Source organism: Monodelphis domestica, chromosome 2, assembly GCF_027887165.1.
Source record: "Monodelphis domestica isolate mMonDom1 chromosome 2, mMonDom1.pri, whole genome shotgun sequence".
NCBI lineage: Eukaryota > Metazoa > Chordata > Mammalia > Didelphimorphia > Didelphidae > Monodelphis > Monodelphis domestica.
This window is the reverse complement of record NC_077228.1, coordinates 245,381,114-245,402,497: the sequence shown is the minus strand read 5'-3', so window position 1 is coordinate 245,402,497 and position 21,384 is coordinate 245,381,114. Positions and strand designations below refer to the sequence as shown.

The 21,384-nt window shown below is 36.7% G+C and overlaps 1 protein-coding gene across 11 annotated transcripts in view; it reads right to left on the bottom strand.

Moving 5' to 3' along the window:
• Positions 1-21,384, bottom strand: part of DNAH9 (dynein axonemal heavy chain 9) — a 755,194-nt gene that overhangs the window by 255,371 nt on the left and 478,439 nt on the right. For all 11 annotated transcript variants that reach the window (XM_056817453.1, XM_056817454.1, XM_016430769.2 and 8 more), the window contains 5 exons: positions 13,818-13,980; positions 12,093-12,216; positions 8,578-8,720; positions 2,129-2,290; positions 1,650-1,883 (listed from right to left, as the gene is read on the bottom strand). In XM_056817453.1, the coding sequence (XP_056673431.1) occupies positions 1,650-1,883; positions 2,129-2,290; positions 8,578-8,720; positions 12,093-12,216; positions 13,818-13,980 (826 nt within the window). The remainder of the gene's footprint in view (positions 1-1,649; positions 1,884-2,128; positions 2,291-8,577; positions 8,721-12,092; positions 12,217-13,817; positions 13,981-21,384) is intronic.

Sequence of the window (21,384 nt, the reverse complement as noted above, 5' to 3'; positions counted from 1 at the left end):
GCTGCCCAAGGCATTCTCTAAAGTCTTCTCAACCATCACAATTTGAAAGCCTTGATTTGGTGTCACTCAGCTTTTGTTATAGTCTATCTCCTTGTACTAGTCTATCAAATATAGCATTCTGTGTTTTTTTCTTTTTAAAAAGTCCTTTATAATCTGACTCCTTACTTTCTTTTGAGTCTTCATAAATCATATTCTCTTCCTTAAACTCTTAGATCCAGTGTGTCTTTGTTGTTCTGGGCACAGCACACTCCATCTCTGACTTTGGGATTTTTCCTGGGTTGTCTCTCATGCCTACAACTTTCTTCCTCTTCATCTCTACCTCTTGACTTTCCTAGGTTGCTTTCCTTCAAGCCTCAGCTAAATTATTGCCTTCTCCAAGAAGTCTTTCCTAGTCTTCCTTAATCTTCATGTCTTCTCTTTGAGATTTTCCCCCAATTTATCCTGTCTATGTCTTGTTTATATATAGTTATTTGAATGCTATCTCTTCCATTAGATAACTAGTCACCAGGTCAAAGAAAAAATCCCTAGTATAAAAACAAAAAAAACCATTATATTTAAATAGTCACAACCATCTCCTAATTGAAAACAGTTGTATTGGGGGTAGGTGGTTCAGTGGATACAGAGGTAGGACTGGAGACTAGAGGGGCCTGCATTCAAATCTGGCCTCAGCTACTTCCTGGATATGTGACACTGGGCATGTCACTTGACCCCCATTGCCTAGCCCTTACCTACTCTTCTAAGATGGAAGGTATGGGTTAAAAAAAAAAAAGAAAAAATTATCTTTATTTAGAAAAAAGATCTGAAGTACTAATAAAACTTATTAACTAAAGGATACAGAAACTTAGAACTTAAACCTCTACCATTTTAGACAAAAGAAGAGGTGATTTACCAGACAGTCAGATTTCCTCAGAGAAGACCAATCTGTTGTCTTTCCAGGAGGACTTTTTACAATTGGAGTTATGACCAAAAGATTTCAGGAGTTCAATGCTTACCACAGTTCCCATTCAAAGTGTCCTTTTTCAGCTTCTCTGCTTTGTGGCTGTTTCTCTTCTTTCCAATGAAGAGATGTCATCCCCATCTAGTCCAAACTATATCAATCATGTTTCTCCTCTGACTGGAAAGATTATGCAGCCTTCTTTTTTTTAAACTCTTACCTTCCGTCTTGGAGTCAATACTGTGTATTGGCTCCAAGGCAGAAGAGTGATAAGGGCTAGACAATGGGGGTCAAGTGACTTGCCCAGGGTCACACAGCTGGGAAGTGTCTGAGGCCAGATTTGAACCTAGGACCTCCCATCTCTAGGCCTGACTCTCAATCCACTGAGCTACCAAGCTGCCCCCTATGTAGCCCTTTTGAAATATTGGACTATATTTCTCAAGATCCTAGCACATATTTTTAAAAAAAAATTTAAACCCTTGCCTTCTGTCTTGGAATCAATACTGGGTATTGGTTTAGGAAGTGTCTGAGGCCAGATTTGAACCTAGGACCTCCCATCTCTAGGCCTGGCTCTCAATCCACTGAGCTACCCAGATACCTCCCTAGCACATCTTTTGAGGATCCCAAGAAAATCAAAATTCAAAGGCTTAGACTTTGAATCCAACTGGAAGACCTTGTTAAATTAAAATGATAAATACTACTAAGTTGTGCTCACCTGGGAAGATGTACTGTGAAGCTTCTGCAGTCCATTCTTAAGCCTCTTCATTTTAGATGTCAGCTCATTGCCATTCTTGACCAGTAGGTTCTGATAGAGTCTGATCTGTTCCAGGAAGGATTTTGGGGTGGTGTAATTATAGCGCCGTTCATTGCTCAGGTAGGACTGGGACATTTGGTTGACACTCGTGTGTACATAAGCCATGAATTTACTAATTGACTCTTTTACTGCTGGCTGAAATGAAAGAGATGGTTACAAAACAGCTCCCCACACTATAAACACAGATTACTTCCTCCTCCCACCCCTTCATCTCCAAAACTTGTGGATTGGCTTCCATTCTAGGCAGGGTTATGGGTTTTCACCTCAACCCTAACATACTGGGGGGAAGATCCTATTGCCTAGAACCAACAAAAAAACTCTCTTCAAAGGTGGTAAACTTCCCAGAGAGTGCCAATTAGACTTTCTATTTCCACACTTACATCAATATTCTCTATGTTTTGTAAGAAGCGCAGGCTCACTGATTCTAGTGCTTGCTGAGGCCACTCATGAAACCAATCAATGGCTGTGCAGTTCACAATGGCTGGAAATTTCCTGCTGCGGACTCTTAGCTTATTCCCCACAGGGGAGAAGCAGAGTATAACCTGAGGAAACAGAATTGTTAGAGAATGAAGAAAGAACAGGGGAAATACTAACCAGAGAAATAGACATAGCCTCAAGCTTCTTTATCACCTAGAAAATGGAAAAACAAACACAAAGGTTGCTTCATAGCTTTAAAGATGTGCAAGTCTTTTTGTCCTATAAATTGAGGACTTCATGTGTGTCCCTGATAACATGGTTCCCAGATAGTAATAGGGTGCACATATTTGGAATAGTCAACAAGCATTCATTGAACACCTTTTGTGTGCCAGGCACTGTACTAAGTGCTAGGGATACAAAGAAAAGACAAAAGATGGTTCCTACTTTTTCTCTTTTAAAAATATTAATTTTATTTTCACTTTCAAATTCTCTCTCTCACCCATTGAGAAGGCAAGAAATATACAACCTATTATGAATATGAAGTCAAGCAAAATAAATTTCTGCATTATCTCTATCCTGAAGAAAAAATGAGAAAAGGGAAGAAAGAAGAATACATGTTATAATTTGCACTCTGAGTCCTTCAGTTCTCTAGGTGGAAATGACTAGTCTATTTTGGCAATTTTTGCATTGTCTTTCACGATTGATTATCTTTACAATCTTTACAATATTTTTGTGTAAATTCATACAAATTTTGCCAGATTTTTCTGAAACGATCTCTTTCATCATTTTTTGTAATACAACAGTGGTTTTTTTCACATTCATATGTCATAACTTGTTCAGCTACTTCCCTCAGTTTCTAATTCTTTGCCACCACAAAAAAGGTTGCTATAAATATTTTTGTAAATACAGGTCTTTTTCCTCTTTGATCTCTTTGGGCTAGTAATAGTGTTTTGCTGGATGAAAGGTTCTGTACAAAAATTATGTTTAATCCCTTTTACTGTACAGTTCCAAAATGCTTTCCAGAAGAGATGGATCACTGATTTTCCTACATACTTTCCCACATTTTTCCTTTTATGGGTGTGCAGTGGGACCTCAGAATTGTTTTAATTTGCATTTCTCTAATTTTAGTGAATTTTTCACATGACTTATGATACTTTTGATTTCTCCCTCTGAAAACTGCTTGTTCAAATGTGTTGACCAAATGTGTTGATCAATTGAGGAATGGTTATTCTTTTTTAAACCCTAACCTTCTGTATTGGGTGTAAGGCAGAAGAGTAGTAAGGACTAGGCAATGGGGTCAAGTGACTTGCCCAGAGGCACACGGCTAGGAAATGTCTTGAGACCAGATTTGAACTTAGGACTTTCCTGGCTCTCAATCCACTGAGCCACCTAGCTTCTTTTATTCTTATTAGCTTGTCATATATATACTATACATATAAACATATGCATATATGAATGAGATCTTTGTTTAAAAGAATTGCTGCAAAGATTTTTAGTTTTCTGTTTTTCTTCTAATTTTAGTGGCATTGGTTTTGCTTGTTGTTGGGGTCAGTCTGGCCTAGTAAAGAAGGAGCTATAAATAAGTATTAGAGAAGACACTTCTGTGCTCTATCAAAGGTCAATGTGCAAGGCTGCACCTGTTTATGTGAGCAAAATTACCGTCTCTATCTTTTATTTGGTCATGAATTCTTCCTCTTTCCATAGATCTATGTAAAGACAACCCACTCCCCTAGAAATCATGTACTGAAGTCATCCTATTTGTGTCCCCGGACTGCTAAATTTATGTCATGTAGTCATTGGATGTCAAGTGAGTGCACTCCAAACATAGGTCACAGGAGAAGTAAACTAAGCACAAAGATCCAGAAAGGATCAGTTTAGGATCCAGGGATAAAGGAGAAGAAATAAAAGAGGGGGTTCCAGGAAGTGGTCTTTCTCTATTCCCTTGGATGCAGCAGGGAAAGAATGATGGCTGAGATAGAAAACCATGAGGCGAGCACCCACATAGCAAGATTAGATTAGGGAAATTCTCTATCTCTATGCTCTCTCTATTTCAAGTAAAAATTAATAAACTGTATGGAAATTAAGGACCAGATTTTTAAGGACCAAACTGGTCATCACTTCTCCTCAGTTTGTGGAGCAGTTGTAAAGTAGGCAAAAGAGGAGATTAGCCCCAGGACCAACCACCTTTGTTCTGAAACTGTTGCCCCTTCCACCATTTTTGGCTACTGCTGCCACTTCAGTTGCCGTTGCTATTACAGTCCTTGTTCTCCCCACTGCCCAGATTTTGGTAAGATTGCCCCCATGGGGCCCCAGTCTTAACTTAGTTGAAGGAGGGGTGTTGAGGAGTAGCAGGTTAGACCTCCCTATTCCTGGCATGGCCAGCACTGGTCCAGCTGTGAGGATTGCGCTTGTGTCTCCAACTCACAACCCCCCTCTGGGCCAAGTGGTAACAGCCAGTCATTGCATTGCTGCCGTGAGCTGCACACCTTCCCTACCCCTGGTCGGTAGGACTCTTACTACAAGAGGCTCTCCCACTTAAAGTTGGAACCTGATTCAGCCTTTTGTTAGAGTAACTTCCTATGGAGCTTCTCAAGTGACAAAATACCAGCAGGGGCTCCTGGTCCCTGAGCCTACAGCACCCACGCCTTTTTTCCAACCCCTGGCTCCCTCCTTGAGTGCAGCCAGGTCAGGACTACTCTGCTTCTCCGCTTTTCCACTTCTCCACTCCCATGGTAGTGGCAGGTTCCTTCTGCAATGTGCCCAGAGCAGGGGCCCCTGGGCCTGGCCCACACTATCTACCCCTTCTTGGCTTGCTACATCTGCAACAACCCTAGCTCAGGGGGACTTCCATGCTCCTGTTTGTAAGGGTGGGGCCTAGAGCACTGGTCTACCCATCGGACCCTGACCTTAGACTCCTCTAGCTTCCCAGCAGGGGACTGCAACATCTAACTCCCAGTTGTAGCTAAAAGGTACAAAGCGGCCAGTACACGCAAGTGTAGCACCATCTACAGGCAATAAGTAAAAAATGTAGGCAATTTAATTTAAAAAGAAATATAATCAAATACATCACACTGAACTGAATCAAATTGAATTAATTTAAATAAAAGCACTATTAATTAAAATTAATAATATTGAATTAAATTGAATAAAATAAAATAAAACCAAATGAAGCCAAATGAATTCAATACAATGTAAATTAATTAAATATACTAATGAAATGATTTATTATTTCAAAAATAATAATAAATTTTAAAATTCAAAACAATGATTATAATTATAAATATATCTGTATTATTGGTACTATTGCCTTGCATTTGTTTTTTATTTAACAATACTCTTGTTTTGTTGCTTTCTACAAAAAATTGAAAGCAATTAAAAAAATGTTTTGAGTTCTTTTCAGCATTGCCCATTCAGCAACAGTCAGAACAACTCTTTATTAAGCACTGACAGCAATAGACTTATACCACAGCTGCTAAACTCCTCAACAGTAGCAACTAGAGAAGAAGCTTCACACAGATGGGCAAAAGGCCCAGGAATTTTTCTTAAACAGATTAAGACAGAAAGACTAGATTTTTTTTTTTTCTAAGTTCAGGGTCAAATTCTAGACACTATGGGAAATATTGTAACAAATCAGAGAAAATCAGGCAAAATTCCTTCAGGGTCACCCCTGTACAAACTATTTAATTCTTGGGATGATCCTAATTTCCCCAACAAAACATGGTATGTCAAAGAAGGAAGCAAAGAGATTCTGTAAAGTATTGTTAGTAAAATCCTATCGCTGGACAAAATTTGGTTCATTTAATTTTAAAATTTTAAAAGAACTAAAACTGGCCATCTATAACAAGGAGTCAAAGGACTACGCATATTGACTACTCTGGGTATATCATCTTGAAAAGTCAGCTAAACTTCTGAAAATAGCCTGCTTGACAATGAAAACCCTGCCTTCACTGTCCCCAGTCATGAGGCTATTCATTCTGTCAATCCAGGACGTTTTGGCTTTACTCCTTTAGTTCTTCCTCCTAAGTGGTTAGTTAAATCTAGCAAGAAAGATACCCTGTTGTCTTCCCACCTTGCCTATGAGGAGGATCCACCTCCTCTTCTTGATCCAGGCCAGGATTTAACACCTTTCATACCTCCCCCTTCCATGCCCCTCTCACCTCCCAGCCCACCTCTCTCTATCCTCCCCCTTACCATCTAAGCCTACCCCAGTCTCTGCCTTGCCCTGCCCACCTCCTTGCTTGTCTTGCCCAGCTTTTCACTGCCCAAACCCACTCTTTCCTACCCTTTGTTCAGCTTTGTAAAAAGGAATTCTTTATTCTTTTAAAAAATTTAACAGAGGACCTGGAGGTCCTCTTACCATAGAGATGTGTAGGGATTAACCCAGTCCACAGGAAGTAGGAACCAGTGCAGCAAGAGTTGGTTGGGCTGTCAGTTGCTGACAGTGAGGACTGGCAGTTGTGGGAAGTTGGGTACTGGGTAGGAGTCGGTCTTTGGGGGTTGGTTGTTGGTGTGGGTTAGTGATTAGTTGGTGGTTGGCATTGAGTTGCTGGAATAGTGGCTTTTCTGGAGGCACTAGCCACTGGAGAGGCCCCTTGTCTTGGGACTCCCTTTCCTTGGCTTTTCTGGAGACACTAGCCTCTAGAGTGGCTGGAAGCCTTGTTAAATTCATCCTCTGGGTCCCCCCTTGCTGGGGCCTCTGAATCCCTGCCTGGTTCAGACCGGGACAGAGCATCTCTCTCTCTCTCTCTCTCTCTCTCTCTCTCTCTCTCTCTCTCTCTCTCTCTCTCTCTCTCTCTCTCTCTCTCTCATTTTCCTTACTTTTTCTCTGTATTTACAAATAAACTATCATAAAAGTCATTCTGACTTGAATAATTCATTGTAATTTAGAAATTAAATTCCTGGCAACCATACTCTGAAATATTCAGTCCAACCATAAATTTTACCCCCTACCACTTTTGGAGTTTGTAGCTTTTGTTTTGGGCTGTTAGGTTTTTTTTCCCCTTCTTTGAACTTTAGGAAGGTGGCTGATCTTTGTTGACAGACCTAATTGGGGTTGGATTAAACACTGTTTGGATTGGTTTTAATTGGATGATTTGGGTTGGAACTTTGTGGGGTGGTTGTTATTAGCCGTAGCTATGGGCATATAAATGGATGTCAAGTGCGTGCACTCCAAACCTAGGTCATAGGAGAAGTGAACACAATCACACAGGAAGGATCAGGTTAAGATCCGGAGATAAAGGAGAAGAAATAAAAGAGGGGGTTCCAGGAAGTGGTCTTTTCTTTATTCCCTTGGATGCATCTGTGAAAGGATGATGGCTAAGATAGAAAACCATGAGGGGAGCACCCATGTTCAAGATTAGAATAGAAATATTCTCCTTCTATATCTATGCTCTCTATTTCAAGTAAATATTAATGAACTCTATGGAAATTAAGAACCAAATTTTTCATTTAGCTTTAACATATCTGATAGGTAATTTCTTCCCAACTCCACTAATTTGCTTATAATAGCATTTTATTTTAGCATTTTATATCTAACTCATGTATTTATTTTGAGTTTATCTTGGTGGAAACTCATTTTCTTTGTCTTTTTCTTTTATTTATTACCTTTGGGTTGAAGAAGGCCATTTTAAGCATTAGGATGGGGATGGACACCTGTTTAGTATTAAGCACAAGAAATCTTTGTAAAATGTTCTTTATTGAATCTGGATAATTCTGCATTCAGGGACAATTGTGATTTTTGCCTGTACATTAAGGACTGTCATAAATCTTGGCTCATTGGCTGTTTTGAGTTTTTTCCTGTATTGCACTTGGTAAGCAAGTGAAAATTCAATTCTTGGGTGCCAAGGGAACTCTTCTGGATTAGAGACATGGACAATGTATTCAAAACAAACCCTAAATGGGAGTGCAGTTCAAAATTCAATATCAATGCCCCAAAGAATGAGGAGAAGCTTTGGGGAGGTATAGATTCATTCAAAACCTGTGATGTACTTGGAAGGGAATTTTGGGGGATAATGCTATGCAAAAACTCAATCAGTTTAAAGCCCCCTAAGGGCATAGTCTCCACCAAGGAGATCACAGTCCAACTGGGGAGATAACATGCAAACAACTATGTACAAGCAAGATAAATAAAGGATAAATTTAAAATTATCTCAGAGGAAAGGGGGGAACCAGGAAAACCAGGAGGTGGGACTTTAGCTGAGACTTGAAGCTAAAGTAAGGGAGGCCAGGAGGTGGAGATGAGGAGGAAGAAAGTTTCAGGCAATTGTACTTCTGCTTACAGTGAATATTGTGAGTTGTAGTTAGTACAGCCACTGACAATCAGCAAAGATAATTGCATTTTAGAACGTTTGGGCTAATTCTCCCAAGTCATTTCAAATTCTTATTGCTTGTGGGACAGAAAATCCTTCTTTACCTTTAATTGTTTTTGGACCCTTTCTATGAAGACTTTCCAGCAAGTTTCCCTGCTGTCAAACAAACCCAGGCTCTTGACTTCATTTCTCATATTGTTTATGATGTTTTCAACTTCATCATCAGAGTATAGATCTGGAATCTCTCCTGGGAAGAAACAGAGCATAGAGTTGAAGATCTCCAGCAACAACGAAGTCAGAAAAGACATTCATTTCCAGAATGATGAGAAAATCATTTGATTTAGGACTCAAACTTCAGATGCATTTTTTTTTTGCTGAAGATAGAATTTAGAAATCATATCTTCTTATGATACTGTTAACACAGGAATGTCAGGAATGTGATGTGACTGTATGGATAAACTAAATTCTGTCTTGCCCTAAAGTACAGAAGTAGAATTATTAGGATGTTTACTTGTTGGGACTAGGCATGCTTCTCTTGATCTTGGACATTTTCTAACCTTTTACTTTTGTCTTTGCTCCACCAACCATGCCGGTGAGAAGGTGAAGGTGTGAATTGCCTGGAGACTCCTGTCTTCATTTTCACCCCTGCCATTTTCTGCCACCCCCCACCTTCCCATTAGAATTGTAAGACAATCAACACTACTATTGCCTCTTCAAAGGAGGTTAGTCAACTGTTCTATTGTTTTGCTTATTATTTTTGTGGCTTCCCAGAATATATTTCCCTTCACTGGCTACTACTCCCACATATGTGTTAATTTCCTCATTAGAATTTATGGTCCTTGAGGTCAGGAATTGTCTCATTTTTATATTTGTATTCTTAGCACTTAATATAGTGCTTTGTTTGGAAAATAATAGCAAACTCCTAATAAATGCCTTTTCACCCATCCTTTCAGGCAGATTTCATTTATTTAACAAATAATTATCTCGTTTATTTTTATTGATTCTGTATCTGAAATTTTCCTCATGGTAAGGAATTTTATTTTATTACTGTAAAAAGCCTCTCTTGCCCTTTTGCCTTCATCAGAGTAGCAAAAATTAAAAGGAAAAAAGGTAATTGGGAAAATTTCTTTATAAAAATTTCTGTGATAAAAGTCTCATTTTATTGATTCCAAGAAGTAAAGTGCTAAGGCAACTGGTGTTAAGTGATTTGCCCAGGATCACATAGCAAGGAAGTGTCTGAGGTCAGATTTGAACCCAGGTTCTCCTGACTCCAGGCCTAATGCTCTATCCACTGTCCTATCTAAATGTCCCAGCAAACATGTTTTTAAAAATTCTCTGAATTGCTGATAAAGAAATGCAAAGTATAGCATACTTATTAGACTGGCAAATATGACAAATGTTGGAGGATAAAGAGATATATTGAGTGTACTGTTGGTAGGGCTGTTCAAGCAGTCTGAAAAGCAATTTGGAACCTTGACTAGAGAGTTATTATTGTTAAATTCTACATTCCTTTTGATCCAGCTATTCCACTAATAATTCCAAAGAAATCAAATAAAGAATGTACAAGAGAATTTATAGTTATTCTTTTTGTGGTAGTCAGTAATTAGAAATTAAAACTCCTTCTGGGGGATGTTTAAACAAACTGTGGTATATGGATGTAATGGATTTTTTTTTTGTACCATAAGAAATGATACAACTTCAGAGTAAAACACCAATATAAATGGATACAGAGCAAAGTGAGTAAGACTAGGAGAACAATTTACATAACAACAATAATAGGAAGAAAAACTACTTTGAAAGGTTTTAAAACTATGGTCACTGCAATGATAAACTAGGAGTTCAAAAGAAAGATGAAACATGCTATTCATCTAACAGATAAGTGACTAATTTAAAATTAGGAAGAGATACAGCTTTTCAGATATAGCTAATGTCATTTCTTTTGCTGGACTATGAAGCTATGTACTGATGTAAAAGAAGTGCTTAGTATGGGTAGGGAGAAGTAGTGAGAGGCAGAGAGTAATTAAAATAATTGTTATTTGAAATAAATAATTGTTAAAAAATGAAAAAGAACAGATTTTAATGTTTTCGTGATAATTTCAGGTAGATTTATATTACTTGAGTCCCTATCTCCTATCTAAAGAATCTTTATCTAAGTCTTTCTGAACACACAAAAAAGAAAAGCACACAGATTACAGACACCACAATAGAAAGAACTGAGAGTCTGAATGCAAATTGAAGCATACCATTCTTTACTATATTTCTTCTATAAATATTACTTTAGTGTAATCAATATGTATCAACATGGAAATATGTATTGTATGATGACACATGTATAACCTATATCATATTACATGCTATCTTTGGGACATAGGAGAAATGGGAGGGAGAGAACATGGATTGCAAAATGTGGGACAACAATTATTAAAAATTTTATCAACATAAAAAATTAAATTAAGTTCAAGGAAACCACAGAGACTGTATAGGATGCCAACAAAACAAGGAGTGAAAGAAGTTGAAAATAGACTTCCCATTTCCTGCCAGTTATCCAAGAAATATCCTAGATTTCCAAATAAGCCTAGATCAACTAGTCTGGCCTCATCATTTTAATGATACAAATACCAAGGCCCAGAAAGATAGTGATTTGTACAAGGTCACAGTAGTGTAACCCGGACTTTAGCTGGTCTTTAGAAATCAAACACATGGCTTTTCCCTTCTATCATACTACCTTGTAACTCTTCCTCATTACTCTCTTATATCCATGTTTATTTTTCATAATTAAATGTTTCCCCTGGCTTCTGTTTTTTTTTCTGTTATTTATTTTTCTGTCAATCACAGATCATTATTTCTTATTTTATTAATTCCTTTTAATTTTCCTGGTCATGTCTAAGGATCCATATTCCTACCAATTTATATTTGAAATATGTATGACTGTTTGCTATCTTCAGGGGATAGGACCTCTTTCTTATTTTCTTCCTTCTAACACAAAGGATTACTAGTAAGGTGTCAAGATTTGGCCAAAAGATCTATTTCCATGAGACTTGTATGGCATTCAGTTTGATTTTTCTAGCTTATTTCCTGCTAGGGGGAGGTCTCAGTTGTTGTTTGACTAAGATCTCTTATGATTCTATGACTTTTACTTTCAGAGTTATTATTTCCCTTGTTTCCAAGGGCACGAGGAAAAAAAAACTCTTGAAAGAGAGAACATCTTTGGGGTAAAGAACTATCTTCTATAAATCTTGTCAGAATTGGAAAATAATTTGGAGGTTATCTGATCCAACTTGTATTTGAATAAGAAACCCTTTTATAAGGGGGCTCAGGTAGTGATTATCCATATTTTGCCTGAAGATATTTAATCAAGAGAACATGTTACTTCCCTAAAGCAAGCTATTCCTCTTTCAAACAGTTCTGATCATTAGGAAGTTTCCTCGTATATTAAACTGAATCCTGCCCTACTATAGTTTCCACTTATTCATCCTATTTTTCCTCTAGGACCAAACAGAACAACTCAAATTAACTTCTTTCATATTATATTATTTGAAAAGACAGCTGACTACAGATGGGCAGTGTTTTGGTCCCCCTAGAGTTAAGACAATGGAGAAATAGTTAAGAGTTTTCTTACCAGATGCCAACAGATCATTGATAAGGACAAGGAACTTTTCATCAGCAACTTGGGCATCTGTCATGAGAAATACAGTGCTTACATTCTTTACTCCAGCTTTTAGGCACTGATTGGCTAAATCCATCTGTAGAAATAGTCATAAAGAACACTAAGAAATGGTGGGTTTCTGTCTTATCCCATTTATATTAGTTGGAAAATTTTTAAGATGCCAATGAATACAAAGAAGAAGCTGTTGCTTGATTTTGGACATAACTAATATGGAAATTTGTCTTGTTTGATGATGTATATTGTTAAATGTGTTTGTTTTTCTTTTCTTTTTTTCTTTTTTAACAGTAATAGGAATGAAAGAAAATCCATTTTTTCTCAATAAAAAAATAAAAATAATTTTTTTTTAAAAATGCCACTTAGCACTGTGTTTCTGTGCAGTAAAAGCTCATTTCTATCTGGCCCATCACACTGTAGCCATAATAATATCAGAGTCCTCACTACCAATTAAAGAATACAAACTGAACTGGATAGAATTGTTCACTTTTATCTACTACAGTTATGATTCCTTCATAAACCTTTGGGACCCTTGTTCCTTGGCCTTCCACAGAAATGACAGCTTTCCAAAGGATAGGTTTAAAAAAAAATCTGGTCATTAACATCATTAAAAAGGTCATCAAAATTCCCATTGTGACCCCTTCCTCTTTTTTTGGATCAGGGAAATTTCTCACTTCCATTGGTTAAAACTTACTTTTCTTCAAAGACCAGTTCTAGTGCCCCCCTACTCCAATGTGAAGCCATTCCTCTAGATGCTAGTGTTTCACTAGCAAAATTCCCTTCTCTTCCATTCCCTCCTCTCCCCTTCCGTCGCCTCCCCTCCGTTGCCCTCCTCTCCTCTCCCCTTCTTGGTTTCCCATGACTCCTGGAATGTAAAATTACATTTGCTCAAAAGATTTCTGTTGAGATATAAATATTTGAAATTTCAACTAGTCTAATAGAGCTAGGATGTTGAATTTTGAATGAATTCAAAATTAATCAACGTTGCTTCCTTTAACTCTACCTTCCCTTCCTAAAGACTCAGTCACACATGTCCCTTTATTGTTCACTTTCTTTTTGCGCTAGAAAGAAATTTTGGGGTCTCATTTCTCTAAACCAAATTTGATTTTGCACCCATTATGAATCAGCAGACCATCCTTTAGGCATCTTAAATTAAGCCTATGGAGCTCACACCTTACTTCTACAATTTCTATTACCTTTTTTGTGAAACTTCAGAATTACTGAAACCTGATTTATTGAGAAAAGACACATTAAAGGGAAACCAGGCATATAAAGGAAAACTATGGAATGAAGAATAATACAAAGATATATGAAATGTGACATTAAGTAAGAAATGAGAAAAAAAAAATTTAGGTTATTGGCTCTGAAGTCTGAATCTGTGATTTCACTAATGTAAGGTAGTACACTCTGAACTGTAAGGTAGCCACTTCTCTGAAATTTAAGAGTCTTAGAGAGTTGCTTAAAGCTCTGAGAGGTTAAGTGACTTGCCCAGGGTCACCCATTGTGTTTTGAGGAAGGACTAGAATTCAGGTACCTGAGCTCAACCTTGGCTGAAGCCAGGTCTCTGTCCATTTTGCCTCATACTATAGAATATAGATATTTTAAAATTAGATATTTAGAGCAAAGGCAGATGGTAGGAAGAAGGGGAGTTTATGCTCCTAATCTGCTTGATTTTGTTCTTACCTTAAGATCAGAAATACAATAACCTTTTCTTAGAGTGATCTGGAAAACATCCATGGAGCTGATAAAAGCTGCAAGTCTTGTCAGGCTCTGTTTGCCACTTCCACCTACTCCAACCAGCAAAGCATTCCCCCTTGGGGATTCTAGGATGCGATTGATACGACAACTAAGCAGAAGTAGGGAAAACAAAACAAAACACTTGTTTTTAATTAAGGGTTTAAAAAATACATTAAAAAAAGTTTTTTCCTATATATTCCTGAATGTAACTCCTGAATATATAAAATAGATGGAGAAAACCAGGACCCAATGGCCCTAAGAACTTATCTAATTGAAAACTCACTACTTTTTTAAGTCATCTCAGAAACTCTGGCCTGACACTGATGAGACATGGATGTCTGACAATAATTCAATTTAATTCAAGAAACTTTTATTAAGTACTTTATTAAGTACTTAAGTATTTATTATGTAACTTTATTAAGTATTATATGCAAGTTACTGAGTTGAGGATTGAAAGACAAAACACAAAATAATACCTAAGGAATTTATATCCTCACAGGAAACATTAAGAAGATAATTCTAGAAAAGAACACCAATAACCATAAGGATTAGTAAAAGCAGATTTTCTTCTAACTAAGGAGTCTAAGTGGCAGAAGTAATGAAATGTATTCCAGGCACTAGGGTCAGCCTAGCCCAAAACACACAGGAGAAAGAAGAAATGCCTAGCTCAGGAAATGGCAAAGAGGTCAGCTTGACTGGAATAAGGAGTTCTTGAAAGGGATCATTGTAAATTAAATCTGAAAATATGTGCTGGAGACAGGATTAATCACTACTTGCATAAAAAAAAAAGGCAATAAAGAACTAAAGGTTCCAATTGTTTCTCTCTCTCTTTTTTTTTAACATTCTACTATGGAGGGGAACCAACTTGATATTGGATTTTAAGGTCTAAGCTCAAAATCTGCTTTAACAGTGAAAAAAATTCATTGCTATAGTACAACCAACAACTACAAAAAAAAAATGCTTGTGTGAGTTTTAATCACTAGTGTAGGGAAGCTAGAGACTGAGGAGCAATGGGTAAAAAAGTTTAAGGACTAGGAAGGAAGAGGTATGGGTTGAACAAACAGACAAGAAACATAGAGAGAGACAGAGAGAGCTTCAGGGTCATATCATTAGGCCAGCTCACACAGAGTGTCTGAGCCTACTGCCATGTTTATTATAGGGTTTTGGCATAGTGTGTTTTAGGAATGTCATTCAAAAAAGGGGAACAGCAAAAGTATTAACATAATACTAGCATCCAATTACAAGATAAAGGAACTAGTAGCAACACAGTTGTATAGCCAGGTGTTTTAGGAAGAGTGTTTTGCAAATCTATTCCAGTCTAGTGAAAAAACTTCTGTCTTCTCTGGTTTAGTCCTATTCAGATGGAAATTCGGACCTTTGAGTTTCCAAAAGACCCTTTCAATCTCTCTGCCATCTACTGCAACTTTTCACAATAACAGTGGATTAATTTTTAAGTTCAACAAAATATTAACCCAATACAATTTAAAGACTCATAAATCAGTCATGTGAAATATTAGAAATATATCTATAAGTCTGGTCCATGAACACTTTGTTTCGAATACATCTTTAATATCTATATGACTCTTTATAAACGGAAACCCTTCAATTGCATTATATTCAATGGACATGGTGTTTGCAGAAAAGTGAAACTATTTAGCAGTTTTAGGTTTTGTTGTCTCACCAGATTATAGGCCTCCATTGAAGGCCTATATCTTCTACTCATTTGGTGTACTTCTGATCATCATGCTTCCTGGAGTTGGAAATGGGGCTGGGGATTCTGTGTTCTAATCAGACCCACACCAAGCAAAATGTCTAAACAGTAGGAGTTCAATCTTTGTTGCTTTCTAGAATGGCATTGGAAGTTGCTCTTCTTATGAATTGCCAAAGATTTTTTATTAGGACCTCTGGATGATATGATTGTTTGCCCTTTTTTGGGTTCAGTGGTCTGGATTTCTTTCTTTATCAGTTTGTCATAAGGGCATTCTTTTACCTATTTCCTAATGTCGTGGGTGCCACTTTCTGTATAACATCTGAGGATATCAGTGCCTGTCCCCAGAGATGATATGGACATGTTTGATGGTTTTCATTTCCAGTTTAGTGAAAACTATATGATTTTTACCTGTACCCTTGTTGTTAAGGATACCCTATTTGAATGAATCATTATTCAATTGAAAAACTCCTCTATTCTTTTTTCTCAATGACATTGAAAGATGCTTTGAAAGCTCTGTATTACTGACATGAAACCTGCCCTCTGCAGGTACTGAGCCCTAATTTCTCAATGATGAGAATTTTCTTGAGGGAAATTAATTCAGGATAATTAAATATATGCACACTAACTAGCTGTGTGATGTTGGGAAGATCCCTTTACCTCTTTCTGAGTTTCTATTTCCTTATTTGTAAAAAAATTAATTAATTACATGATTTCTAAACTCCTTTTTAACAGAATTCATTGATATTCAAAATTTGTAAAATGGGAATATGCTAATTTACCCCTTTCATCTCTGTTCATTCATTTTTAATTTTTAAGTGAATTCTTATTGAATTTTTTAAGTTTAAATTTCTCCTAGTATCCTTTACAATTCTACTTTCTAGAGAGCCATTCTATTTTAAAATAGAATATTTTTAGGTAAAAAAGAAAAAAAAGACAGGAATAAGAGGAAAAAGAACCTCTGATCAATAAAATGTTCCAGACCTGTATAATTCCTACCTCTTCAATAAAAAGTGGGGAAGATGTCTTTTCATATTAATTCTTGGATTATGTGTAAATTTTTGTAATTCTACATTTGCTCTTTTTAATTTAAAAAGCATTCCTTTTTGAAATGTTTTTGATAAATTTTTATATCACTATTATTTTTCCCAATATCATTTCCTATCCCATACCAAAGAGTCATTACATTACATGACAAAAATAGGAGTTTTAAGTTAAAAAAAGAAAATGGAAAATGTTGAGGAAAAAATCAGCATAATTGATACATCAAAAAGAAGTCTTAAAATATATGCAATGCACAACACTTATGCACCTCCCAGCTCTATAAAGGGATTGTTAGGAATATCTTCTTATAGCTCTTCTTTTTTTTGCTTCTATAGAGAATATTTTTATTATTATAGTTATGATATACACAACAGAATCATTTTGGAAACATTTACAAATAGGCAGTTACTTAAAACCTCAGTCACTCTCACACACTAAACCCTCACTCATTTTTGCAATGAGGAAGTCATCAGGAAGATGTTACAATTATTGCCTTTTGAACAAAAAGAGCTTTGATTAAATAATTTCAGTGGCAAGAATTGGAATTTCCTGTTCAAAAGTCAAAACATTTTAAATACCCCGTATAGCATCTGTGCTTTTTTGTGCTTAAAACTAAAAGACACTTAACTCACTCCATTCCCTTTTAAAAGTCACCAAAATTAAATTTGAATCCCATTAAAAATTTTAAGTTCACCAGTAATCCCATTAAATTACACATAAATAAATAAATAAATAGGTACATTCAATATACCCTTTTCTCTTAATACACAGAGCCATCCTGGTAGTAAATTTTTTTTTGCCTTAATAGCCAAAAAAAAAGGAAAAGTTAATAAAATGTTATATGTGCCTAGCATTTTCAAGTTTTTGTTTTTTAATACAGACCTGATATAAATATTCAATAAAACTGATATAACTTGAGAGAAAAGGGTTCCACCCAAGACATTTCAGTTTTAGCACTAATTTAAAATTTTTTATAACATACATATAACACAAATTAAAAAAAAAACCCACCTACAACACAGACTTTGACTAAAGTTTTGAAAAACCTGAATTATCTTCTTTGGAAGGTTAGTGTGTCAAATACCATCTAATAAAACAAGATCAAATAGAATTATATTTTTTGGGAACTTCCGGGTAAGAATGGCAGCAGATTAGACACGGCTCACTTCCCCTCCTCAGACCCAATGATACAGATGACTTCAAAAGACCCCCCAAAAACCATCCTCATAAGAACGGAGGGCCCCTACAGAAGGGAGCAGAACTGAAGGTATGTGAGACACAGGCATTTCCACACTATAAGGGAATGAAAAAACTCCCTCCCAAACCTGAGCTGACCTACCCTTCCCCACCACACCTACGAAGCCAAAGTTAAAGTCAGCATGCGCCAGAACCAATGAGTGAGGGAGGGGTAAACCAGGAGTGAGCAATGGCCAGCTCCAGGTCTTGGGAGCTATTAAGACCACCAAGGACTTACCCCTGAGAGAAGTAACACCCAAAACCCTGGCAGGCAGGCTAGGGGAGCTCAGATCTTAGACGCTCAGAACCAGTGCACCACAATCAACGAGTGTGTGAAGGGCACCCCTGAAGTGAGCAAGGGACACCTATAGGTCTTGGGAGTCGACTAAGACCACCAAGGACCCACCCCTGAGAGCATTAACACCCAAAATGCTGGCAGGCAGGGGAGGGCAGACCTTGGACTCCCTCGGGAAGATAGTGCAGCTGCAAGAGAATTGAGAGCTGGCCCAAGGCAAAAAACCTTGATTCATACACAGAGAGCCAGCCCTCTTCACTTAGATTTCTGACTGGAAAGGGAAGGGAAAACCATAGAGATGGCAAACAGTGCCCAGGGACAACCTCCCAACACCAAGAAAAGTAAGAAGAAGGGATTGACTTTGAATACATTTTATGAGGAAAAATACAAAATTCAGAGGAAATAGCAGAAGTGGAAACCCAAATAAATGCTCCAAAACCTTCCAAAAGAAATGGAAATTTTCCATAAGATCGTGAAGAATTTAAATTGGAGGTTATCAAAAAGATGGAAGCCTTCTGGCAGAAAAAATGGAATATAATGCAAAGAGAATTTAATAATCTGGGGGTCAAGAACTCCCAATTGGAGAAACAGCTGGAAGCCTCAAAAAGCAGGATAGACCAAACTGAACAGGAAAACCAGTCTTTAAAGACCAGAATTAGGCAACTAGAAGACAATGATCTTGCAAAACAGCAAGAATTAATAAAGCAAAGTAAAAAAAAAAATAACAAATTAGAAGAAAACATAAAATATCTCACTGAAAAGGTAACAGATCAGGAAAATAGAGAAAGGAGAGACAATCTGAGAAAAATTGGACTACCTGAAAAGCCAGAAATAAACAGAAATCTTGACATCATACTACAAGATATCATCCAAGAAAACTGCCCTGAGATTCTAGAACAAGGGGACAAAATAGACATTGAAAGATTTCATAGAACACCCTCTACACTAAATCCCCAAAAGACAACTCCCAGGAATGCAATTGCCAAATTCCAAAACTTTCAAGCTAAGGAGAAAATTCTACAAGAAGCCAGAAAGAAACAATTCAGATATCAAGGAGCTCCAATCAGGATCACATAAGACCTGGCAGTGGCCACACTGAATGATTGTAAGGCATGGAACATGATATTCAGAAAGGCAAGAGAGCTGGGTCTTCAACCAAGACTCAGCTATCCATCAAAACTGACTATATCCTTCCAGGGGAAAATATGGGCATTCAACAAAATAGAAAATTTCCAAGTATTTGTAAAGAAAAAACCAGAACTCAGTGGAAAATTTGATATCCAAACACAAAGAGCAAGAGAAACATGAAAAGGTAAATATGAAAGAAAGGGAAAAGGAGAAAAAATGTTTTTTTTTGTAGTCAAACTCTTCTATAAGGCCTATTAGATAAATTATATAAATTAATATAAATTATATAAATTAATATGTGGGGGAAATATTATGTGTAAGTCTCAAAAATTGTATGCATTATTAGAGTAATTAGAAAAATAACTCATAGGGAAAGATTGGGGCATTAAGATGATATGAAAAAAGGGAGGGAAAGAAAGAAAAAGGGAGGGAGGGAATCGATGATGGTATCAAGGTATACTTGAAATAAAAATAATTTAAATAGTATAATCCTTGTCACACAAAGATAAACATGGGAAAGGGAGGGGAAGAATACTCTTATAAGAAGGAGAGGAAGAGAGTGATAATTGGTACTACTTAAATCTTACTCTCAGAGAAATCAAATCTGAGAGGGAAGAGCATCTAGACCCATTGGTAACTTGAATTATCTTATCCAACAGGGTAAGGGAGAAGGGAAAATTAAGAGGGTAGATGGGGGAAGGAGTTCAAAAAGGGAGGGAGGGGGGGGAAGGAAATTAACAGACCCTAAAAAAAAGAAAGGAACAAAAATGGAGGGGCTAGAAAGGGAAGTATATCAAGGGAGGGGATTAGGGGGACTGATTTAAAGTAAACCACCGGTTTAAAAGGTTATAGCAAAAGAAGAAAGGCCAGAATTCAGGAAGGAAATAAAAATGCCAGGGAAGTCACGAGTGACAATCATAACTTTGAACGTGAATGGGAGGAACTCACTCATAAAACACTCAAAAAATGGATTAGAACCCAAAACCCTACTATATGTTGTCTTCAAGAAACACATATGAGACGGGTTGACACTCACAAGGCCAGAATTAAAGGATGGAGTAAGACCTTTTGGGCCTCAACTGATAGAAAGAAGGCAGAAGTTGCAATCATATCTGACAAAGTAAAAGCAAAAATAGATCTGATTAAAAGGGATAGAGAAGGTAAATATATTCTGTTAAAAGGTAGTATAGACAACAAGGAAATATCACTAATCAACATGTATGCACCACATGGAATAGCACCCAAATTTCTAATGGAGAAACTAGTAAAATTGAAGGAGGAGGAAACAGATAGTAAAATAAATAGGGACAAAAAGGAATACACCTTCTTCTCAGCACCACATAGCACATTCACAAAGATTGATTATACACTAGGTCACAGAAACAGCTTACAAATGCAAAAAAGCATAAATAATAAATACTACCTTTTAAGGTCATAACGCAATAAAAATAATGATCAGTAAGGGTACACGGAGAGTCAAATAAAAAATTAATTGGAAATTAAATAATATGATACTCCAAAATCGGTTAGAGAAGAAATCATAGAAACAATTAATAATTTCATTGAGGAAAATGACAATGGTGAGACATCCTTTCAAACCTTATGGGATGCAGACAAAGCAGTACTCAGAGGAAAATTAATATCCCTGAGTGCATATATTAACAAATCAGGGAGGGCAGAGATCAATGAATTGGAAATGCAAATCAAAAAACTTGAAAGCGAAACATATTAAAACCCCCCTGAAGAAAACAAAACTAGAGATCCTAATAATTAAAGGAGAAATTAAGAAAATCAAAAGTGAAAGAACTATTGAATAATAAATAAGACTAGAAGCTGGTACTTTGAAAAAACAAAAAAAATAGACAATGTACTGGACAATCTAATTAAAAAAAGGAAAGAAGAAAAGCAAATTAACAGTATCATAGATGAAAAGGGGGACCTTACCTCCTAAGAAGAGGAAATTAAGGCAATCATTAAAACGTACTTTGCCCAATTATATGGCAATAAATATATCAATCTAGGCAATATGGATGAATATTTACAAAAATCTAAATTGCCTAGAGTAACAGAGGAAGAAATAGAACTCTTAAATAATCCCATAT